The following is a 23,003-nucleotide window of genomic DNA, read 5'->3' on the forward strand; positions in this document are numbered from 1 at the left end:
ACTGAGCGACTTCACCTTCACTTTTCACTTTCATGCATTGGACAAGGAAATGGAACCCCACTCCAGTACTCTTGCCTGGAGAATCCCAGGGACGGGGGAGCCTGGTGGGCTGCCGTCTATGGGGTCGCAGAGAGTCGGACACGACTGAAGCGATCCAGCAGGAGCAGCAGCTCTTTCCAGCAAGCCTCTCCCATCCCCTCCTCCCCTCCCCACTCCGCCTCCTAGCCCCGCCCACTCGGTCTGAGTCCCGCCCTCTCCCCGTCGCCGCTCCACCCTCTCTTCTGTTCGCCTCGCCCTCTTTTGGTTCCTCCTCAAAGTTCTTCCGCTCGCTCTGCAGCCTCTTTCGTCTCTGAGTTGTGACGTTTTCTCTGCGCCGGAAGAAGGGCCTGAGAACGCTTTCGGAGTTATGGCGGCGGTGGATATCCGAGGTAACCTGTGTTATCATCCTTTGTTTTCTGATTGTCTGGGGCCTGGTTTAGGGATTTATAGCTCTTGAGGGCAAAATTCTGGTTCCTTTATGATGTCTGCCAAGCTCTTGTGATTGTTTTTTTCTGAACGACTCGAAGCTCTAATCTGGCGGGAAACCGCCTAGATTTTCGCAGTCCTTCAGGAGTCTTAGAAACGTTAAAACGAAGAGGGTTGGAAGAAGCCCTGGGCTTTGAGCCCTGATAGCTGCGGTGTTGTTCTACATACATATCTCTCCATCAGTATTGGCTGGGGCTCTCTATCCGGGTGAAGGAACGGCCTTTGGATAGAGAAGCGGGTGGGGTAATGAGCCGCCGACAGGGTTTGGTTCATCCTTGGAACTTGGCCTGGGGGCCGCCTTAATCCTGACGTTTGATATTCCTTTTTCTTTATTGACCAAATTGGAGTCTGGCACATGCATTGCAAATATATTGTCACTTATATATTGTCAAAATGTCTAGTGATCTTCAGCATTTCTGAATAATGCTTACTATATGTTTTTCTTTCATTATAAGTGAGAATATCAAGTACCTAATTTCATTACTCGCTTGTAGTCAGAGAGCTTTGTTAGGGCCATGTTAACACGCTCTCGCTTGCAATTGAATAAAAAATAAAAAGTCTATCAGACTTTAGTCTTCGTAACTTTAGACTTCCCTGTGGCTCAGCTGGTAAAGAATCCACCTGCCAAGCGGGAGAACTGGTTCAATCCCTGGGTTGGGAAGATCCCCTGGAGAAGGGAAAGGCTACCCACCCACTCCATTATTCTGGCCGGGAGAATTCCATGGACTGTATAGTCCATGGGGTCGCAAAGAGTCGGACACGACTGAGCGACTTTCACTTTTTATTTAGATTTGTTAAGGCCATTGCAGAGACTCTTAAGGTGGGAATGTGTCTGGTGTGTCAGAACAGCAAGGATGCCAGTATGGCTGAAGCCGGGTGAGTGAGGAGGCCTGAAGTAGAGGAGGTCAGAGAGAATTGGTGATGTGGTCATATAGGAATTGTAGGCTGTTGTAAGGTCTTTGGCTTTTCCTCTGAGTAAAAACGGAGAACCACTGGAGGGTTCAGACCAAAGAGGATGAACATAATGTAACTTACTTTTTCTTATGATCACCTTGGCTGCTGAGAACAGTGTAGGAGAGCAATGGTGAAATTAGGGAGGCTAGTTAGAAGGCCATTTTTGTAATGAATGGGGATTTGGGGATAGCTCAGACTAGGGTGGTAACAGTGGAGATGGTAAGTAGTAGTTGGAGTCTGCTTGTTTTGGTAGTGTTTTCTCTTTACTGGGCTGTGGTCTTAGGTAGTTTCTATGTGGGAGAGCTAAGGTATTCTATTTTACAGCCACACACCACCCAGTTAACTATTTTGTAAACGAACATCTTTGGATACTGGAGTATGTGTAAATTTATGACCAGTAGAGTAACTTACCTTTAGCCCTTAATCATGAATTAATAAACTTTTTCTAACTCTTACCAGTCAGATCCTGTGCTAGTTTTGATTAGTAACCCACAGCCCCAGTTTCTTAAAAAGTCATCATTTAATAGGAACACATTTGTATTTGTGGGTTATTAATAATTGAAGTATATAGAAACTGCTATGAGAACATAGAGAAAGAAACCATTATTTCTCCCTTGCAAACTGGAGAAAGACTTTGTAGAAATTAGTAACATTTGAAATGAGTTTAATCTAACTTGACCCTTTGAATTTTCTGGTAAACCTATACCCTTTTGAGAAAGAGGTTTCTATTTTTTCCAAAAAAGTGTATAAACTAGAAAAAAAAGAAAAAAGAGGCCCAAACTAGGCTAGCCTTGGTTAAGCCAGAAATAAGGTCAGTCATATTAATCTTAAATGAAATTGACTATCAGCACTACCACCATCATCATCAAATTGACACTGGATTTTTATAATGTACTAAACCTTTTACATACATAATAATCCTTGTTTTATAGATGAGAAAAGTAAGGCATGGGGAGGTTAACTCGCCTGAAGTCCTATAGTTGTCACTGCTTTTTCCTTGTGCCATTCAGCTGTGTGATGGTGAATTGTGGGCAGTAAAGTAGGAATAGTGGAGCTAGATTGTGAAATGCCATGTTAAAGAATTTGGACCTTGTTCTTTTAGACTGTAGGTGCACTGCTGTTCTTTAAATAAGAAGTGACGTAATTAAATTTTGCATAGAATATCATGACGTATTATGCAGCTCTCACTCAAAAATGTACAAGTTGGGCTTCCCCGGTGGTCGAGTGGTTAATGATTTGCCTGCCAGTCCAGGGGATACAGGTTTGATCTCTGGTCTGGGAAAATTCCACATGCCATGGGGCAACTAACTAAGCCCATGGGCCACAGCTAGTGGGCTAGCGTGCTTTGCAACAAAGAAGCCACTGTAGTGAGAAGCCTATGCACCGCAGCAAACATAGCCCCTGCTCTAAAGCCCGCTCACAGCAGCAGAGACCCAGCAGAGCCAAAAATAATAAAATCAATCTTTTTTTTTTTTTTTAAACGTATAAGTGGCATTTTTAAGGCTGAATAGGATTGAGAGAAGATCTGGAGACAGGAAGCCCCTTAAGGAGGCTGCTGTCCAAGTGACACTTGGAAGATTAGATGTGATACTGGCAAAAGGAGTGGAGAAGAGGAAATGAATTTGATTAGACTACCTCTTCTACAGGACAGCACTTGTTGTTCTACTAGTGGTCTCAAAATCTGTGGTATCAGCCCTGACTTCTCTCAGAAATTCTCCTGACTCAGTATTTTGATTTTGAGGCCGCCAAGTGTAGAGGTGTGTGGGTTCTGGAGCTGAGCTGCCTGGTTTCAAATCTCAAGTCTACCATTTAGTGGTTCTGTGACCTTGACGAGTTAACCTTGCTGTATTTCAGGTTTTTCTTTTGTAAACTAATATTAATAATAGTACCAATCTTGAGTTATTGGGTAAAGTAGTTAGTGTCTGTACTGTTAGTGTTCAAAAGTGGAAAATACTGTTCTCTGTATTTATTTCCAGGTCATACTCACCTTACTTTTTATCTTTGACTAGTTTACTAAATGAGGAAAATATGACATAAAATTGCTGATCAAGAAACAGCCAGGTGAAGAAAATTGTAGAGAGAATTAACTGAACAGTCACTTGGATCAGATGACATTTGTAATTTTTCCTAATTCTGAGAGTCTGATTCCATATGTAAACTCAGTGTATTCAAGCTGAATTCATTACACCTTCATAAATCATTTACTGGTTCCTAAGCTCGCTGACCGGAGAAGGCAATAGCACCCCACTCCACTACTCTTGCCTGGAAAATCCCGTGGACGGAGGAGCCTGGTGGGCTGCAGTCCATGGGGTTGCTAAGAGTCGGACATGACTGAGAGACTTCACTTTCACTTTTCACTTTCATGCATTGAAGAAGGAAATGGCAACCCACTCCAGTGTGCTTGCCTGGAGAATCCCAGGGAAGCCTGGTGGGCTGCCCTCTATGGGGTCGCACAGAGTCGAACACGACTGAAGCGGCTTCGAAGCAGCAGCAGCAGCAAGCTCGCTGACTTTATAATTGGTCATTCAGAAAATTGTCTATTTTCCCTCCTAGAAATGTTTCTTTTGTTTTTATCTTGCTGTATATTGCCATTGCCTTCCACTAGGTCCTCATCGCCTCATGCCCATATCTATTAACACTCCATAATTGTGGATAGGAAGAATCTATAATTATACATTTATTTGCTTCTGCAGATTATTTTTCTGCCTATGCTGAAATGATCTGTGATACTATAATGGTTTGTGATAACTTATAACACCATATAGACATAGTTACTATGTAAAGGAGAAACCAACCTCAAATTGTTCTTCTGCAGATGCTTTTGTATAATTGTACCTAAGTAAATAAAAAAGAAAAGTGTGAGAAAGTTTAAGGAAAACAACTTTAGTAACTGTAGTGTTTAAAGCTGAAAATAATGATTATCTTTAGTTGTTTTTCACTGGAAAACCTTTCTTTTTCTGAAAATGTTTTTTCCTGGCCTGTTAAATATTTGTTTATGGCATGGTCCATTTATATGGGCTATCTCAGTGATTTCTACTGATTATTTGGTCATTAACATGCTTCATCTATTCTTCCTTTACTTTATAATGTACACAGCATGTTTTACCTTTGTGTAATTGCTTTTTCAATTTGATTCATTTTCCTCTAAATTGCTTGTCACCTTGAATTAGGTCTGATTTCTTTATAGATGCCAGAAATACAGTTTAGAAGAGATTGAAGTTTTCAGTTCTACCTCCTTCAACCAGTATTATATAGGCAGTTTGACATCCATGACTTAACACCTAGTGGGACTTGGTACTGTCGGTGTTAGGAAACATTGTAGCTGTTAACCAGTAAAAGCTCAGTTAAAGCTGTCTAGCCCTACTTTCCATGTCTGTCTTTTTCTTTTTCCATTTTGAAAAATTGAAGGTTTAATTCTTTAAAATATGACATTGTATGGCTGTAATTAAGGGCATTCAACTTTTCATTTGCCCCCTTTACATCATTATTATCTCATCTATAATAATAGCTTCCTAACTTATTTCTGTCTCTTTAACTGGAAGATCTCAGACTAGTGACAGTGGATGTGTTTTCTTTGACATGAGTATTGTTTGAAAATTTTTGAATTAGTTGCCAGCATTATAAAAACTCAGGATTTCCAATAAAGACTTCTCTAGATTTCAAGTCTTAAAATTTCTTCACCTAAACCTTTAATAATGTATTTTTATATTTCCCTACCTTTGTATTTACATTCTCTCTGCTTGGAATTGGCTTTGCTTCTCTTTTCTCCATGGTGAGCCTCTATCTATTCTTTAACATATCGTGTTAAAACTCACCTGCTGAGAATACGGTAGGAACCTGAAACGTCTTGAAGTTGTCTGAAGAGTCTTCAATCACTATGTCAAGCGACACAGATATTTCTCTTTCTTCATATGATGAAGATCAGGGATCTAAACTTATCCGAAAAGCTAGAGAGGCACCATTTGTCCCCATTGGAATGGCAGGTTTTGCAGCAATTGTTGCATATGGATTATATAGATTGAAGAGCAGGGGACATACTAAAATGTCTGTTCACCTGATCCACATGCGTGTGGCAGCCCAAGGCTTTGTTGTGGGAGCAATGACTCTTGGTATGGGCTATTCCCTGTATCAAGAATTCTGGGGGAAACCTAAACCTTAGAAGAGGAGATGCTGTCTTGGTCGTCTTGGTGGTGCTTGCTTTAGTTAGACATCTCATATTGAGGTTATATATTTATGCTGAAAATAAATTGTTTGGGTCAGACAAGAACATGGTAATTTGAAAATTGGCTTCCTTTCTTGCAGGCTTGATTTGCCTGGTGACCAAGTTACTGGTGACTAGTTCACTGGCTAGGTCATTCAGGGGAGTCAGACCAGCACAAAAGAAACATGTCACTTTTAAATACACTTGATAGTGGTACCTGTCCACCTTCTTAAACTCTTCTGTTGAAATTAGTTCTAAAGAAGACAACATGCCAATCCTGAAAATGCTCCCAGTTGCTGCAGAATATCGTATGCTTTTGATGTAATGTAGGAATCCTATTTACCCCAGTTAATGTAACTTTCTGACGGCCTTGTGGACTGAGTACTGTTTTAAGGGCTGGTTGGCTCTTGAGGAACCCTTTCAGAACAGTGCATGGAATACAACATTATAAACCTCCCTGCAAGTCTGTGTGTGTTTTTAAACCAAAACTAAAAAGCTGGTAACAGAGCCACTTTGAAGTAGTATTTATTTTAGAATCATAAACATGAGAGTAACTTAACTTGTGGATCCTTTTAGCTCTTTAGTAATTGCAGAATTATATTTTGCTGCTGTTATATTAGAATAATTTTAAATTATTTTGAAACATGTATTTTAAGTGCTAATGCAAAGGTAAATGAAAAACACTTTTTAAATGTGTGCAGTATGTTTATTTTCTCCAAAAGTATCATCAACTAAATAAAATCCCTACAATGGAAGTCATTGATGAGCAAGCTGGTTTGGTCAGACATTATACAAACTTTGGTATATCACAGAATGCTTTGTTGTACTTGTGAATTCTCGTCTAACCTGAATTTACATTCCATGGTGATAACATGGTAAATGTAGTGTTATTAAAGTAAATGAACACACACACACACACAAAAACTCACCTGCTAAAACCCACCTTCTCCTCACCCCAGGAAAAGTCATTTCTCTTCCTCAGGTGAGGTATTCTGCTCGCTACACTGTGCTCCCATAATATATTTATTCACATCTTTATTATAGTTCTTAATGTTGTGTTATCATTGTTTTCTTGCATACTTATCACTTCTGTTAGACTGTGAGGGTATATAGTTTAGGATCCATGACATTCTTATATTCATAGTGCCTCCTATGTTATATGCATAATAAATGTTTGTTGGATTGGATTTTTTTCTCTTTTCTCATCCTTTATCATTTTGTTTCTATTTTTTAAAGATAATCTGCTGGGAATCTCTTGGGTTGACAGTTCCTGGATCCCTATTTTGAACAGTGGAAGTGTCCTGGATTATTTTTCAGAAAGAAGTAATCCTTTTTATGACAGGACATGTAATAACGAAGTGGTCAAAATGCAGAGGCTAACTTTAGAGCACTTAAAGTAAGTTATTAGTAAGAAGGTAGCATCTTTGCCAGCTACAGATTTTGTAATGAATATTTCTTCCCAGCTGTGGATCATGAAGTACAGAGTAGAAGTTTTGGAAGAACCGGAGTTTTGTTTGTACAAGTTTGACATGCAAAAGAATTATTAGTAGTCACTTGTAACCTAGGAAGTCTTTTCTTTATAACTTCCTATATTATAGTCCATTTAAAATGCAGTATGAAGTTTAGATGTAGATGTCATTTATTTTAACAATGCAGCTCTGTTGTGCTTAACCAGGTAACTGTATTTATTATCTCCTCTACATCTAATTTAATGTCTTAATCCATAGTGCCGTTTATAGAACATTTTTTTTTTGTATGACAAGTAAAATTTTAGCCATACAAATACAAAGCAAGATTCTTCAGACTTCAGATGCTAAATAATTAAGAATTTATTACTGATACAAAAGTTTCTGAAACAACTGGGTAATAGAGTTTTTCATCTGTCAGCTAAACATGGGGAGCGTGGATTCCAGGTAATTAAATTTCTTGTATTTTAAATAGCTTTCGTTGTGAGGTAAATATGTACATTTACTGAAGCATCTTGATGTTGCTTTTAAATATAGTATGTCAGAAGAAAATTTGTTGGAGGTGAGGATAAGGTTTGATGTTTTCTGGTTGGGTAGAATATATAGTAGAGATATATAATTAGGACAGATATAGTGTTCATGTATATTTTAATATTTTATATATATTTGTAGATCTCTTTGGTCAAGATGCATCGTGGGTATTTTAGTTGCCTTTTTTGAAATGTAAGTTCAGTGTACTTTCATGACTGAAAATACTCTTAACACAAGTTCATCATGAATTTTTATAGAGAAATTTTATTGTTGTTTAAAAACCAAATCTTACTTTATCTGTGCTCCACCTACCTGGGAAAAATAGCCAGTTTTATTGAACAGCCAGTTTTTAATATCACACATAGGCAGTTTTATCCTATTTACAATGTTGCTCTGCTTTTATATAATTGAATGTTCTGCAGAATTGTTTGTAGGGCATTCATAGATCTCTGAATTTTTGTCTCCTGTTTTCAGTCAGATGGTTGGGGTGGAATACATCCTTTTACACGCTCAAGAACCCATTCTTTTTATCATTCGGAAGCAACAGCGGCAGTCCCCTACTCAAGGTAAAATGTGTAAACTTCAGGTATTATTTTCTTCTTAAAATACCATGATATATTGATTCCTGAGCTGTATGTTCTTATGTTTTTGGATTGGGTTCTGTTTTAGGGATCTATAGGAATCCATGTATAGGCTTCCCATGCTTTCCCTTCTGTGAGGGGCCACACCAAGTCCACCCTCCCTCCAGTAGTGAAATGCACCCCCACATGCATAAGATGTCTGCTCAGGGAAGACCCTTAGAGACTCTTAAGTCCAGACTTTTTATTGAGGGCTGATCATGTAGACATCCTCTACATGCTCTACATGCCTGTCAAAATTCTAGTCTCTCAGAAGGAAATCATGTTTAATTCCTGGTAGATGCAGTTGCACCAGATTCATAAAAGATCAGTTGAAAACCGTCATCCACACATTGAACCAAAAGTCTTCTTTGGGTTGCTGCTGCTGCTGCTGCTAAGTCGCTTCAGTCGTGTCCGACTCTGTGCGACCCCATAGACGGCAGCACACCAGGCTCCCCCGTCCCTGGGATTCTCCAGGCAAGAACACTGGAGTGGGTTGCCATTTCCTTCTCCAATGCATGAAAGTGAAAGTGAAGTCGCTCAGTCGTGTCCGACTCTTATCGACCCCATGGACTGTGGCCCACCAGGCTCCTCCGTCCATGGGATTTTCCAGGCAAGAGTGCTGGAGTGGGGTGCCATTGCCTTCTCTGATCTTTGGGTTATGTTACCAAATAAAAACTTGCTTTAGAAATCGTATGGAGAGTATAGAATTCAGACTTGATTTTGAATCAAAGAGCTATCACTCATTCCAGAGATGATCAGCTACATCTCCTAAATCACATATTCTCTTCAAGACATTTGGGAACAACCTTCACCCTGGTGTTGATTCCAGAGAATGACTTTGCTAATGAAGTTGTGGTTCCAGAGTCGAGAATCCAAACTAACTTTCAAAATCAAAGATCAGAGTCCCTCCCCAGGGACACAGTTTCCATGATAGAAGGATTCCAGGTACAGAAGTGACCCACGATGACACCAGCCTCACTAGCAGCTGTTTTATTCCTTAGAACCTTGGACTGGAGCACAGAACCAAGTTGAGTGCGTCTGATACCTTCATCCTCGTGCTCTAAGGTCTTATTCCCCAAAGTGTGGTTGACTGACAGCAGCATTGGATCACTTAGGAATTTGTTAGCAATGCATTGTCGTTTCTACTCAGAGTCTAATTTTAACAAGATACTCAGATGATTCAGATGATCAGTAAGTTTAAGAAGCACTGCTCCTAGAGCAAAAGTTAGCACACTTCTGTGATGGTCCACATCACAAAGACTAAGTATTTAGGCTTTGTGGGCCTCATGGTCTCTGAGACTACTCCACTAGTGCTGTAGCAGCCTTAGATAATGATGCAAATGAAGGGGTGTGGTGATTTTTCTATATAACTTTATTTACAAAAACAGGAATTGGCAAATCCCACCTTAAGCTTTAAAATGGGAAAACGTCAAACTTTAGTTCTTAAGGAAGTGTATTTAGCAGTTTGTGTGCATAGCTGTATTAATAAACGTTTGTTTCTCCCACTGCTTTAGTTATCCCACTGGCTGATTACTATATTATTGCTGGAGTGATCTATCAGGCACCAGACTTGGGGTCAGTTATAAACTCTAGAGTGGTAAGTGTCTTTACATTCTTTAAACATTACAGAAAACTTCTGGCTGAACTACCTTCTTCCAAGAATTAAACAGGAACTCCTCTCCCTTGGAATAAAGTGTTGACCATTAGAATGTCTTAAGCATTGCTTCCTGTGGGCCAGCTCCATGTTCAAAGTATATACCACAGCCCCAGATACATAGTGATTCAGGTTCTGAAAAACAGAAGAATTACTGTCTTTGCACATGTAATACTGTGTAGTTACTTTGTAAATTATGGATGACTGATGAAAAGTTCAAAATTGGTTTTCCCTTTATCAGCTTACTGCAGTGCATGGCATTCAGTCAGCTTTTGATGAAGCTATGTCATACTGTCGATATCACCCTTCCAAAGGGTATTGGTGGCACTTCAAAGATCACGAAGAGCAAGGTAGGTGGGACACCTGGACCCTCCTAAAACACTTTTTGTTACTCGGAGGATGAAGCTGTTTTTCTTTTGAAAAATGGCTATCAGTGATTTCTTGGTGTGTTTTACCTCTAATAGGAAAATTTCATAGGATGATAACATTGTCAGAGCTAGGTTTCTTGCAACTAGATGTGGTAGTCATAGCATTCCCATAGCAACAGCAGGTATAAATTTTAATCTCTTTGGTAAGTGACGTCATTGATAAGTTGATTCAAGGTTTTAAAATATTTAGAAAACATACGGGAAATCGTGATGAGGAAAGAGTAATGATGATATTTCCTTCTTTCTTAACTCTTGAGTCATCTTGAAGCCCGGAACCTAAATCTGAGTCTTTGAACTAGGGGAGATGCTCTTAAAGCCATATCTCCATTACTAGTCTGTTTCTGATTTTTCCATATGACCACTTGTTGTGATGCCAGGTGTCTAGTTTCCATAGCTGCTAATCCACTACTTGTTCTGTACCATATTTTGCCAATAAAAATACTTCTAGAAACATATCTACAGCAGTATACCTATATTCTGCATTTCTCTTTAGAGAAATAGCAACTTAGGATGAATTACTATGGAAAAGGTAGCCTTGAAATAAAATTCAGACCCGTGGAATAAAGGGTCTTTGAGATGTGGTTGTATTTATTCTTGATAGTAGGTGCTGGCGACAACATTTGACTTAGGAAAGTTTGCATGAGTTGAATAAACTTCTCCCACGAGCTCTTTCCCCTAATGAAGTATTTGAAGTAAAACTTAACTGGAACGCTTCCTTTAGAAACAACCCACAGCATATTCCCCTCCCAGGGAAACGCCCACATGTGATTAATTTCAGAATTTCTCTTGTAAGTTCTTTTTTCTCTTCATGATCTTTTGTTGTCTGGTTTGTCCTGATTTTTAGTGGATTATAGTCTTCATAATTGAGTATGGTAACTTAAGTTTATGAAAATTACATTTTCCATTTGTGCCTATTAGGTTTTGTGGGAAAAACAAATTTAATACACTTAAAGTAAACATAAGATAGTTTCAGACATAATCAGAATGTGTTAGATAATTATGGAAAATGTAGCCTTAAAGTTTTTCATAATTATTTATTTCATAATTATTATGAAAACATAAGAACAGTGTCTATCCATGCTAAAACTGAAGTATCTTTAAAAGATATGTCAGCTTTTTAAATGTTAGAATTTTAACCTCATTTCAGAGAGGGAGTTTGAATGCTTCTGTCCTTATGCTATGTTTAATGTATTTGGGGGGATTGCCTTTGGAATAGCAGCCATTAAAAAAAATGAAATTTGAATATATTTGTGGCAGACAAAGATTTGTGAAATATAAGGCACCAAAGTAATTAGTGTTTTGATTTGGACTTCATATTTTAATAGATAAAGTCAAACCTAAAGTCAAAAGGAAAGAAGAACCAAGTTCTATTTTCCAGAGACAGCGTGTGGATGCTTTGCTCCTAGATCTTAGACAAAAATTTCCACCCAAATTTGTGCAGGTAATGAGAATACATGTGGTTAATTTTGATTCAACACTTTTTCCTGACATTTTAATTTTTAAGTAAAAACTGTTTCAGATGTGATCTAAACATAAAAACTCTGAATTGAAAGTTTTTCAAGGACTTAATGGAAAAAACAGGTAAAGGGAATCTAATTAATACTATTCTGTGCTCTGAAGTTTAATTCCTTATGGAATCCTCACAGACTGTGAGGCCTGCTTATAGATAATATATTCAGAAGGTTGCTGAAAGTGTTGGTAACAAAACTAGAATTTGGAACTCATGCTGTCATGCTGTATGCTACCTTCTAGCCTGAATATAGTGGATATTTAAGTCGTTAAATGATAGAATAGTTTAAACTTTTGTAACACAATAGCACATTTGATGTGGAGGGTTTTGCATAACAAATGGAGGAGGCAGGAGTAAAAATAAATAGGCTTATGTCGTTCTGGTGTTGAAATTAAAATGAATTTTATTATGTCATTTTGGGTATTCCAACAGCAATAGCAGGTCTACTGAATGAGCTTTGGCAGAGAAGTAGGTGTGAAATGGAATATGTGAACATGTTATTCTCATGATTTGTCTCAGCTCTTATTTGTCTTTACAGGATTGTATACACACAAGGTCATAGATGGGGTTCCCTCATAGCTTGGTTGGTAAAGAATTGGCTTGCAATGCAGGAGACCTAGGTTCAATCCCAGGTCAGGAAGATCCCCTGGTGAAGGAAATGGCAACCCACTCCAGTATTCTTGCCTGGAGAATCCCATGGACAGAGGAGCCTGGTGGGCTACAGTCCATGGGGTCGCAAGAGTTGGATACAACTTAGATACTTAGACTTAAGGTCATAGATACTGTTTTTCTTGTTGAGGGCCTATTTAAGAGATTTTCAAGGGTAGTTTCTGATTGAGAGTTTTCACACCCTGAGATGATTTTAGAACAGACCTCCCGTTCCCCCTTCTTTGACTCTACTGGATGAAATGTGCTGTTGGAATGGTGATATGGTACTGAAGGCAGCAGAGGCCCAGTTGGAATTCAGAAAAGTCAGTCTAGAGAAATCTCATGAATTGGACTTGAAGATGAAACAATGTGTGTTGAATAAATAAATCAGTGAATTACAGCTGTATGTAAGATACTGAGTCGTGACTACAGAGTGTAAGAGATTAGGTGTGGCTGACCATTCATTCTCTGAGTACATAGCATATACTAGGAATGGTGGAGGCAGAACCTCTAGACCTACACAGTACAGTAGACCCTCAGCACATGTGGCTGTTGTGCATTTGAAACACGCCTAGTCCATAGTGAGTTGTGATATGTGTGGAAGACATACTGGGTTCAAGGACTTAGTACATAAAAGTATGTATAAAATATCTAGTTTAAAAATATTGGTTATATGTCTAGAATACTATTTGAAATACATTTGGTTAAAAATATTAAAGTTCATCTGTTTCTGAAAATGTGACTACTAGAAAATTTAAAATGACATATATAGTTGAATTTGTGGCTCACATTTTTTTTGGGGGGGGGCAGTGCTGATTTAGAAAAGGGAAATGGAAAATGCAAAACAAAAAACATGAAAAATTATTGATGAAAATATACTCAGAAACCAAGAAAATCCCTTGTTTGTTCTTTTGCTAATTTCCTGAGGTGGAAAGTTATATTTTTCAAGATATTTCCTTCTTTTTAATGAAGGGTTTTATCACTGTAAACTTTCCTCATAGTACTTCTTTTGCTGTCCTGTAAATTCTGATATGTTATGTTTTCAATTTCCTTTCTCTCCATATAATTTCTGATTCTCCTTTTTTATTCCTTCTTTGGCCTATTGGTTGTTCAGGAGTGTGTTGTTTAACTTCTACTGATAGAGACTAGAAAAATAATAGAAAAGAATCAATGGTACACCAGAAACTAACACAACATTTTAAATCAACTATACTTCAATTTAAAAAACAAGCAAACAACAACAAGGCAAAGGAACTAACAGCTGGTGTTTTCAAAAGATAAAATTGACTAAATTTTAGCTAGACTTAACAAAAAAGACTCAAGTAAAATTTGAGACATTACTGCTGAAGCCATGGAAATAAAATGATCTTAAGAGACTACTGTAAACAGTTTATATGCCAAGAAATTGGTTAACCTATAAGAAATTCCTTGATACATGACCTACCAAAGACTGACTCATTAAGAAATAGACAATCCGAACAGACCAATAATGAGTAAGGAGAACTGAATCAGTAATCTTAAACCTCCCAACAAAGAAAAGTCCAGGAAGAGATGACTTCATGGGTGAATTCTGCCAAACATTTAAAGAGAATTAACACCATTCTCAGACTCTTCAAAAAAACTGAAGAGAAGGAAACATTTCCAGATTCATTTTATGAGGCCAGCATTGCTCTGATACCAAAGACACAGACACTACAAGACAAGAAAACTGCAGACCAATACTCCTAGTAAAAATACGTGCAAAAATTCTCAATGAAATACTAGCAAATTAAATACAGTAGCGCATTAAGAGGATCATATATCATGATCAAGTGGGATTTATCCCTGGGATGCAGAGATGGTTCAACAAACCAAAATCAATCATTATAATACACTACATTATCAGGATGAAGAATAAAAATCCCATAATCATCTCAGTAGATGCAGAAGAAGCATTTGGGAAAATTCAATATCCTGTTACGGTAAAAACAAAGGTATGAAAGGAACATACCTCAACATAATAAAAGCCATTTGTAACAGACCTACAGCTATCATATTCAGTTGGGAAGAACAAAGCGTTTTCTCTTAGGATGAAAAACAAGACAAAGATTACATTCTCCATACTTCTATGCAACACAGTATTAGAAGGCCTAGCTAGAGAAATAGCCAACAAAAAAATAAAGGGATTCAGATAGGAAAGGAGTAAAATTGTTTGCTTGCATAGCAAACCCTAATGGCTCCATTAAAAAACTGTTAGAACCAATACATGAATTCAGTGAAGTTTCAGGGTATAAAATCAATACCCAAAAATCAGTTGCATGTCTATATTCTAACAACAAACTATCAGTAAAAGTAGCAAGAAAATTCCATTTAAAATAGCATCAAAAAACAGTCAGGGATAAACTTTTTATTATCAGCTTTATTGAGATATAACTGGTATACAATGTTGTGTAAGTTTAACATGTACAACTTGTGGATTTGATACACTTATATATTGCAAAATGATTACTACCATAGCATTAGCTAATACCTCTGTTATGTCACATAATTACTATTTCTTTTTTATGGTGAGTTCATTTAAGTTTTACTCTCTTGTTCAGTCACTCAGTCATGTCTGACTCTTTGCAACCCCATGGACTACAGCACTCCAGGCTTCCCTGTCTTTTACTGTCTCCTGGAGTTTGTTCAAACTCTTGTCCATTGAATCAGTGATGCCATCCAACCGTCTCATCCTCTGTTGTCCCCTTCTTTTCCTGCCTTCAGTCTTTTGCTGCATCAGGGTCTTTTCCAGTGAGTCGGCTCTTCACATCAGGTGGCCAAAGTTTTGGAGCTTCAGCTTCAGCATCATCCTTCTAATGAATGTTCAGAGTTGATTTCCTTTAGGATTGACTGGTTTGATCTCCTTACTCTTAGCAACTTTCAAATATATACTACAGTAATACTAGCAGTAATCACCAAGTTGCACATTAGATTCCCAGAATTTACTTCATCTTTTACCTTTGACCAGCATCTCCCCATTTCCCCCACTCCCTCAACCACTGGTGGGAACCACTCCTCTCTCTATGAGTTTGAATATTTTAGATTCCACATATAAATGATACCATATTTGGCTTTCTCTGTCTGACTTATTCAACACTTAGTATAATACTCTTTCAGTTCATCCATTTTTTCACAAATGGGAGGATATCCTTTCTCATGGCTGAATAATATTCCAGTGTGTGTGTGTATCGCATAAGTCTCTCACACACATACACATACACATCACATCTTTATCCTTTCTGTTGACAGATGTATAGGTTGTTTTCTATATCTTAACTTTTGTGAATAGTGCTTCATTGAACGTGGGAATGCAGGTGACTGTTCAAGATCTTGTATTCACTCCATTTGAATATATACACAGAAATGGGATTGCTGGGTCATATGGTAGTTCTGTTATTAATTTTTAGGGGAACCTCCATACAGTTTTCTATAGTGGCTACACTAGATTTCCATCACTAGTGCACAAGTGTTCCTCCCGTCCTTTTTTTTTTTTTAACATTCTCACCAGTTGTCTTTTTTTTTTTTTTTTAATTGGAGTGTAATTGCTTTACAGTGCTGTGTTGGATGATTAGTGATGTTGAGCACCTCTCATGTATCTGTTGGCCATCTGTGTATCTTTTTTGGAAAAATACCTATTCAGGTCCTCTGCCCAGTTTTTAACTGAAGTGTTTGTTTTATGCTGTTAACTTGTATAAGTTGTCTATATATTTTGGATATTAACTTCTTACCAGATATGAGATTTGCACTTATTTCCTTCCATTTTGTAGATTGCCTGTTCATTTTGTTGATGATTTACTTTGCTGTGCAGAAGCTCTTTGGTTTGATGTATATAGTCCCACTTGTTTATGTTTGCTTTTGGTGTCATACCCAAAAAGTCATCACCAGGACTGATGTCAGGGAACTTACTGTCTGTTCTTTTGGGAGTTTTATGATTTCAGGTCTTACATTCAAGTCTTTAATCCATTTGAGTTAATTATTGTGTGTGGTGTAAATTGACCATATAAACATGGGTTTATTTCTGGGCTCTGTTTTGTTCCCTTGCTCTGTGTCTGTTTTTATTCCAGTACCATACTGTTTTGGTTTCTGTGGCTTTGTAATATAGTTTGAAATCTGAGTTATGTGTACTCCCACATTTATAATTATTGTGACTATTTTAGCATTATTCACAATAGCCAAAATCTGGAAGCAGCCATAATGTCCATCAACAGATGAATGGATAAAGAAACTGGGATAAGGTCTTCGGGTAAAGGTGGCAGAGCGTGGTTACAGCTTTTTGCTGACTACATTCAGCCCGTCTGGTAAACTTGTCCAAATAGAATATGCTTTGGCTGCTGTAGCTGGAGGAGCTCCTTCAGTGGGAATTAAAGCTGCAAGTGGCATGGTCTTGGCAACTGAGAAGAAACAGAAATCCATTCTGTATGATGAGCGAAGTGTCCACAAAGTGGAACCAGTCACCAAGCATATAGGTTTGGTGTATAGTGGCATGGGCCCAGATTACAGGGTACTTGTGCACAGAGCTTGAAAACTAGCTCAACAGTGCTGTCTCGTTTACCAAGAGCCCATTCCCAGAGCTCAGCTGGTCCAGGGAGTAGCTTCCATGATGGAATACACCCAGTCAGATGGTGTTCGCCCATTTGGAGTTTCTTTACTTATCTGTAGTTGGAATGAAGGATGGCCATATTTATTTCAGTCAGATCCATCTGGAGCTTACTTTGTCTGGAAAGCCACAGCAATGGGAAAGAACTATGTGAATGGGAAAACTTTCCTTGAGAAAAGATATAATGAAGATCTGGAACTTGAAGATGCCATTCATACAGTCATATTAACCCTAAAGGAAAGCTTTGAAGGGCATATGACAGAAGATAATATAGAAGTTGGAATCTGCAATGAAGCTGGATTTAGGAGGCTTTCCGCAACTGAAGTTAAGGATTATTTGGCTGCCATTGCATAATAATGCAAATAATTAAGTGACTGAAAATCCAGAATTTCAGATAACTTCTCTACTTAAACATGTTTAAAGTATGTTTTGTTTTGTAGACTTTTTGCATACTTATTTCTACATGGTTTGATGGACTGATGTTTTTAAAATGAGACTTATACACCATAATAAACTCTTAAATTAACTTCCAAAAAAGAAACTGTGGGATAGACATACAGTTAAATATTATTCAGTCTTAGAAAAAAAAGGAAATTGTACTATTTGTGGTATCATGGATGAACCTGGGAGATAATTGTGCTAAGTGAGATAAGTCAGTCACCTAAGGATGAATACTGTATGATTTCACTTATATGAGGTATCCAGAATATTCAGTAGTCAGACTTACAGGTGCAGAAACATTATAGTGATTGCCAGAGGATGAAGGAAGAGGAAAATAAGGAGTTGTAAAAAGGATGTAGTTACAGCTCTATGAATATGAATAAGTTGTAGAGATAGGCTGTATAGCATACTGCTTATAGTTGACATTACGGTGTTGTGCATTTAAAAACTTGCTAGGAGGGTGGATCTCATGTTGAGTGTTCTTAGCGTGCATGCACACAAACACACAGAACTCCAAACTAAAGCAGCAAGAGGAATCTTGGAGGTGATGGATATGTTTATTACCTTGATTGTGATGATGGTATCACAGGTATATGTGTATGTCCAGACTCACCAAGTTGTGTATATCAAATATGTGCCATGTTTTTGCATATCAGTTATACTGTAGTGTACTTGTAAAAAAAAAAAAAAAGAACCAGAAAATACTCTGAAGTTTGATTACTTTTATATGTTTTATGAAGGGAAGAGTGGTGAAATATGAGACTTAAAAATTGGATTAAAGTCATATTTAGGAGAACTTTATATGCTCCACAAAGGAGTTTATTGTTAACTCTATAGTCCAGTATTCAGTCACTATTTAAAACCCATAACCCAAGAGTCATACAGGATATACTCTTTTGTTTCAACAGTGAAAATGCATCAACGTGTTTGTGATGTTTCTGCCCTAGGAAGTCTGTTAGAGACTTGGTGCCCAGGTTTTGGGAGGTTTTTCAGGTGCCCTTTACCTAACACATGTAGGCTTCTCGGGTGGCACTAGTGGTAAAGAACCTGCCTGGCGAATGCATGAGACATGAGATGTGGGTTCAGTCCCTGGGTTGGGAAGATCCCCTGGAGAAGGGCCTGGCAACCCACTCCAGTATTCATACCTGGAGGATCCCATGGGCAGAGGAGCCTGGCAGACTGTAGTTCATAGAGTTGCACAGAGTTGGACACAACTGAAGGGACTTAGCACCCCCGCGCCTAGCACATACCAAAATTCCACCACATTCTTTGAAGGAAGCAAAAACAGCGTTGTAAATACAGTCTAGGCATAATTAACTGCTGTTATCAGTTAGGCAATGGTGGGAACCCTCCTGAAATCCAAGTTTCCAGATACCAGTCAAAGGCCAACCTTCCAAGCTGGCCCTTTTAAGGATCAAAGCCTCAGGCCTTCTGTGTTAACCTTTTCTGTACAGTGGGTAATAATGGAAAACTCAGTTTTGGTCTTATTAAGTGTAGTGGTTCCCAGAACTTGTAGTTGGAGTGGGTTGGTAGGCAGTGGGTAGCATGACTCTGGAGCATATGATAACCGAAAATTTTGAAGCCTTTAGTTGTAGGAATAGAAAAGAAAGCTTAGGGAGGGCATGTAAATTCAGAAGGAAATTCAGAAAACAAATAGAGGCATTAAGTGTTCTATTAGAACACTTTTATTCTGAGATGACAGGGAAGTATAGAGAAGTATTTTTCATGTATGTATGTCTGCATGAAATGGCAAGCCACTCCAGTGTTCTTGCCTGCAGAATCCCAGGGACTGGGGAGCCTGGTGGGCTGCCATCTATGGGGTTGCATAGAGTCGGACACGACTGAAGTGACTTAGCAGTAGCAGCAGCAGAAGGGAGAGAGTTTGGGATGTTGACACCTTCCTTGGCTGATGGTGAAGGGTAGGTTGTGAGCCTTAAGGACGAAGAAGGAGCGGGGGAGGAGAAAAGTGTTTTAAAGCATTTAACTTGGGAAAGAGATCCTAGAGACGACAGGGCCCACTCACGTTTAAGAATTCCTGTGCTGAATGAAGGATCTGACCTTGTTCCTGACTCCTAGTGCCCCCGTCATTTTTTCCTGCAGTTTGATTTCTAATAGTGTACTCACTCAACAGAAGTCTTATATTCAGAGAAAAATACCTCTTTCTTTACTTCTGATACCTGCCAACTTTAAAAATCAGTCATCCAGATTTCATTCTGCTTACTTATAGCTCGTTTCCCCTAAGCAAGTAAGTCTATGGAGTTTTGAAAAGCTCCATTATTCCCTCTCATTGGATTCTCCTTAGCTACTTTTTAAAAAATTGTAGCCTCAGTGCAGACACAAAGGACTTTATTGATGTTCAAGGTTTTTCTTTTTTTTAAATGTTTGATTCTTTGGTTCTAGTTTTACATTTGTGTCTTTTTGGAACTGGGGGTTAAGAAGTAGAGAATAAGTTTACTTTTTATGGTACATGGATAGTAGTTCTTCTTCATCAAGTAATTTATAATATAATTTGCATGCAGGTATAATTTTAATGAAAATTATGAAGTCAAGAAGAAGAAAGCTTTGCTAACCTTCCCTGTTTTTTTTCTCCTTTTCCTCCACCTCCCTCCCCTACTCTTAAACTTACAGCAAAAGTCTGGAGAAAAGCCTGTCCCAGGTATGGTTCATCTGATAACTCTTACTAAACTTGAAATAATAACTATAACATGTGAGATGAATTGTCATTTTGTCCTTTTAGACTCTCTAATGGTAATTTGTTACTCCTAACCTTTGTTTTGATTTGCTGAATTGCCAAAAGATGGTGTTTTTGTGGTAATTATAGTAGTATTTAAAAGATGAATTGGAGTGGGATGAATAGGTATTGAGGATGCGTGGAAAAGCTGAGGTGATTTGAGGTTGTATCATAATTTGCTTGTATTACCAGGTTTTGGGTCTTACCAGGTAAAATGAATTGATTCTTAAACATCTGCCTGATGAAACAGCTAAATCTAGAACTTGGGATAAGTAGTTTAAGTGAATTCGAGAGTCTGAACCATTCACATTAACCATTGTCTAAACTGGTCTCATCCCTCCACCCACCATCCCCTCCAAAAAATATCTGCTTTTGATGTCTAGTGGATCAGACAAAGAAAGAGGCAGAACCTCTACCAGAGACTGTAAAATCTGAGGAGAAGGAGACCGCAAAGAATGTGCAACAGACAGTGGGCACTAAAGGCCCACCTGAAAAACGAATGAGACTCCAGTGAGTATTGGAGAAGAAAGAAGCTGGCAAGACTCCTCTTGGCCACGGTTTACCTCATTACTGTGACAGGCTCTTGAACTTTAAAATTCTTTGTCACAATCATTTGTATAGAATGTGCTTATTCTTTAAGAAAGGATGTTAAGGATGCTCATGCTATCAACCTAAATATTTTTAATGTATCTTTTGTAACCTTTTCCCTTCTGGACTTAAGCAGCTTCCTGTCTCACATGTTTACTGCTATATATGTTTAAAAACAAAATAAAGGTATTTGTATAAATTACTTTATCTTGACTTTCCCCCCCTATTTTCCCTCTGAAATATGTCCAGGTACATTTTGCAGACACAAAGGATTTTTGTTAAAGTAGTAACTAAGCTGATTTTCTATTCTTAGTTGCATATTCCTCAGTATTAAAATAGTAAAGTTACTGACAATGTGAAAGGTAAAGGGAAAACAACCTTATTCACTGAAACCAATGTCCCACAAATACCATAGCAATGTTGTGAATTTTCCTTGTCTTCTTTTTCTGTGTGTAGATTCTTTTTTTTTTTTGGCTTCACTGTGTGGCATGGAAGCATGGAGTCTTAACCACTGGACCACCAGGAAAATTCCTATGTGTAGATATTTTTAAAACCATAGTTTGTAATTTTTCTCTTCATACTGTTTTACTTTATCATGTTTTGTCTGTTGTATGCACTATTAAAAGACGCTTACTCCTTGGAAGGAAAGTTATGACCAACCTAGATAGCATATTCAAAAGCAGAGACATTACTTTGCCAACAAAGGTCCGTCTAGTCAAGGCTATGGTTTTTCCTGTGGTCATGTATGGATGTGAGAGTTGGCCTGTGAAGAAGGCTGAGCACCAAAGAATTGATGCTTTTGAACTGTGGCGTTGGAGAAGACTCTTGAGAGTCCCTTGGACTGCAAGGAGATCCAACCAGTCCATTCTGAAGGAGATCAGCCCTGGGATTTCTTTGGAAGGAATGATGCTAAAGCTGAAACTCCAGTACTTTGGGCACCTCATGTGAAGAGTTGACTCATTGGAAAAGACTCTGATGCTGGGAGGGATTGGGGGCAGGAGGAGAAGGGGACGATAGAGGATGAGATGGCTGGATGGCATCACTGACTCAATGGACGTGAGTCTGGGTGAACTCCAGGAGTTGGTGATGGACAGGGAGGCCTGGCGTGCTGTGATTCATGGGGTCGCAAAGAGTTGGACACGACTGAGCAACTGAACTGAATTGATGCACTATGCCATGATTACTTAGTTTTTATAGACTATTTATAGTTTATTGACTGAATAATTCCTTTGAATGATTATATCTGTTTTCTTAAACTCTCCCTGTGTTGTACTTAAGTTTTTCCCAGTTTACATTATTTAAATAAGACTGTAGTGATTTCGGGGCTTTCCAAGTGGTGGTAATGGTAATGAGCCCGCCTGCCAGTGCAGGTTAGATGCAAGAGACACAGGTTTGATCCTTAGGTCAGGAAAGTCTCCTGGAGGAGGACACAGCAACCCACTCCAATGTTCTTGCCTGGAGAATCCCAGGAACAGAGGGGCCTGGCCGACTGCAGTTCATGTGGTCGCACAGAGTTGGACATGACTGAAACAACTTAGCATGCACGCATGCAGTGATTACATTTAGCATTTATTTCCTTAGTATAGACTCCCAGCAGTAGAATCACTAGAATCTGTACTTTTTTTTTGCTGTTAGTCCATATTGCCAGGTTGTTTTTCTCACAAGTTTTGCTGTTAACTACTGTAATAGCAAAATATGAAAATACCAACTTCTCCAGAATCTCGCTAACACTAAGTATTACAGTACACATTTTTAGTGCAAAGTAGCAAAAAAATGGTGTTTCATTATTTTAAGTGGTTGAATAATTTCTTATCTTTGATTTTTGCTTTTATGAAATATCTAATTTTCTGAATTGTGTAAGATTTTTTAATTTTGACAATTTCAAGGTTATAGAAAAGTTACAAATAATTGTAGAAATAGTACAAATAATTCCTCCATATATACTTTTTGCCCAAATTCCCCATATAACAACATTTTCCATGTTTGTTTATTCTTTAATCTTTGTCTCTAACTCCTGCTGTCATTTGCTGTCTCTCTCTGTCTCTCTATATGTGCGAATGTGCATTATTGTTGTTTAGTTGCTTAGTCATG

At 38.2% G+C, this 23,003-nt stretch overlaps 2 protein-coding genes and 1 pseudogene across 3 annotated transcripts; all 3 read left to right on the forward strand.

Moving 5' to 3' along the window:
• The first annotated feature begins 388 nt into the window (after positions 1 to 388).
• Positions 389 to 21,114, forward strand: MED6 (mediator complex subunit 6). Of its 2 annotated transcripts, XM_086319991.1 has the most exons (8): positions 389 to 428; positions 6,917 to 7,076; positions 8,152 to 8,243; positions 9,812 to 9,894; positions 10,193 to 10,301; positions 11,705 to 11,820; positions 20,222 to 20,249; positions 20,708 to 21,114. In XM_086319991.1, the coding sequence occupies exons 1-8, from the start codon at positions 407 to 409 to the stop codon at positions 20,836 to 20,838; spliced, it is 741 nt and encodes a 246-aa protein (XP_086176117.1). In that variant the 5' UTR covers positions 389 to 406; the 3' UTR covers positions 20,839 to 21,114. The 2 variants fall into 2 exon arrangements, with proteins under 2 accessions (XP_086176117.1, XP_086176118.1); XM_086319992.1 differs by lacking the exon at positions 6,917 to 7,076.
• On the forward strand, positions 5,282 to 5,754 carry LOC147364084 (HIG1 domain family member 1A, mitochondrial). The gene has a single exon (XM_086319993.1). The coding sequence runs from the start codon at positions 5,357 to 5,359 to the stop codon at positions 5,636 to 5,638; it is 282 nt and encodes a 93-aa protein (XP_086176119.1). The 5' UTR covers positions 5,282 to 5,356; the 3' UTR covers positions 5,639 to 5,754.
• Positions 12,819 to 17,693, forward strand: LOC147364085 (proteasome subunit alpha type-2 pseudogene; annotated as a pseudogene).
• Positions 21,115 to 23,003: the final 1,889 nt, after the last annotated feature.

Source organism: Bos grunniens, chromosome 10 (assembly GCF_055505025.1).
Source record: "Bos grunniens cultivar Pamir isolate PY7600 chromosome 10, Bosgru_T2T1.0, whole genome shotgun sequence".
Lineage (NCBI taxonomy): Eukaryota > Metazoa > Chordata > Mammalia > Artiodactyla > Bovidae > Bos > Bos grunniens.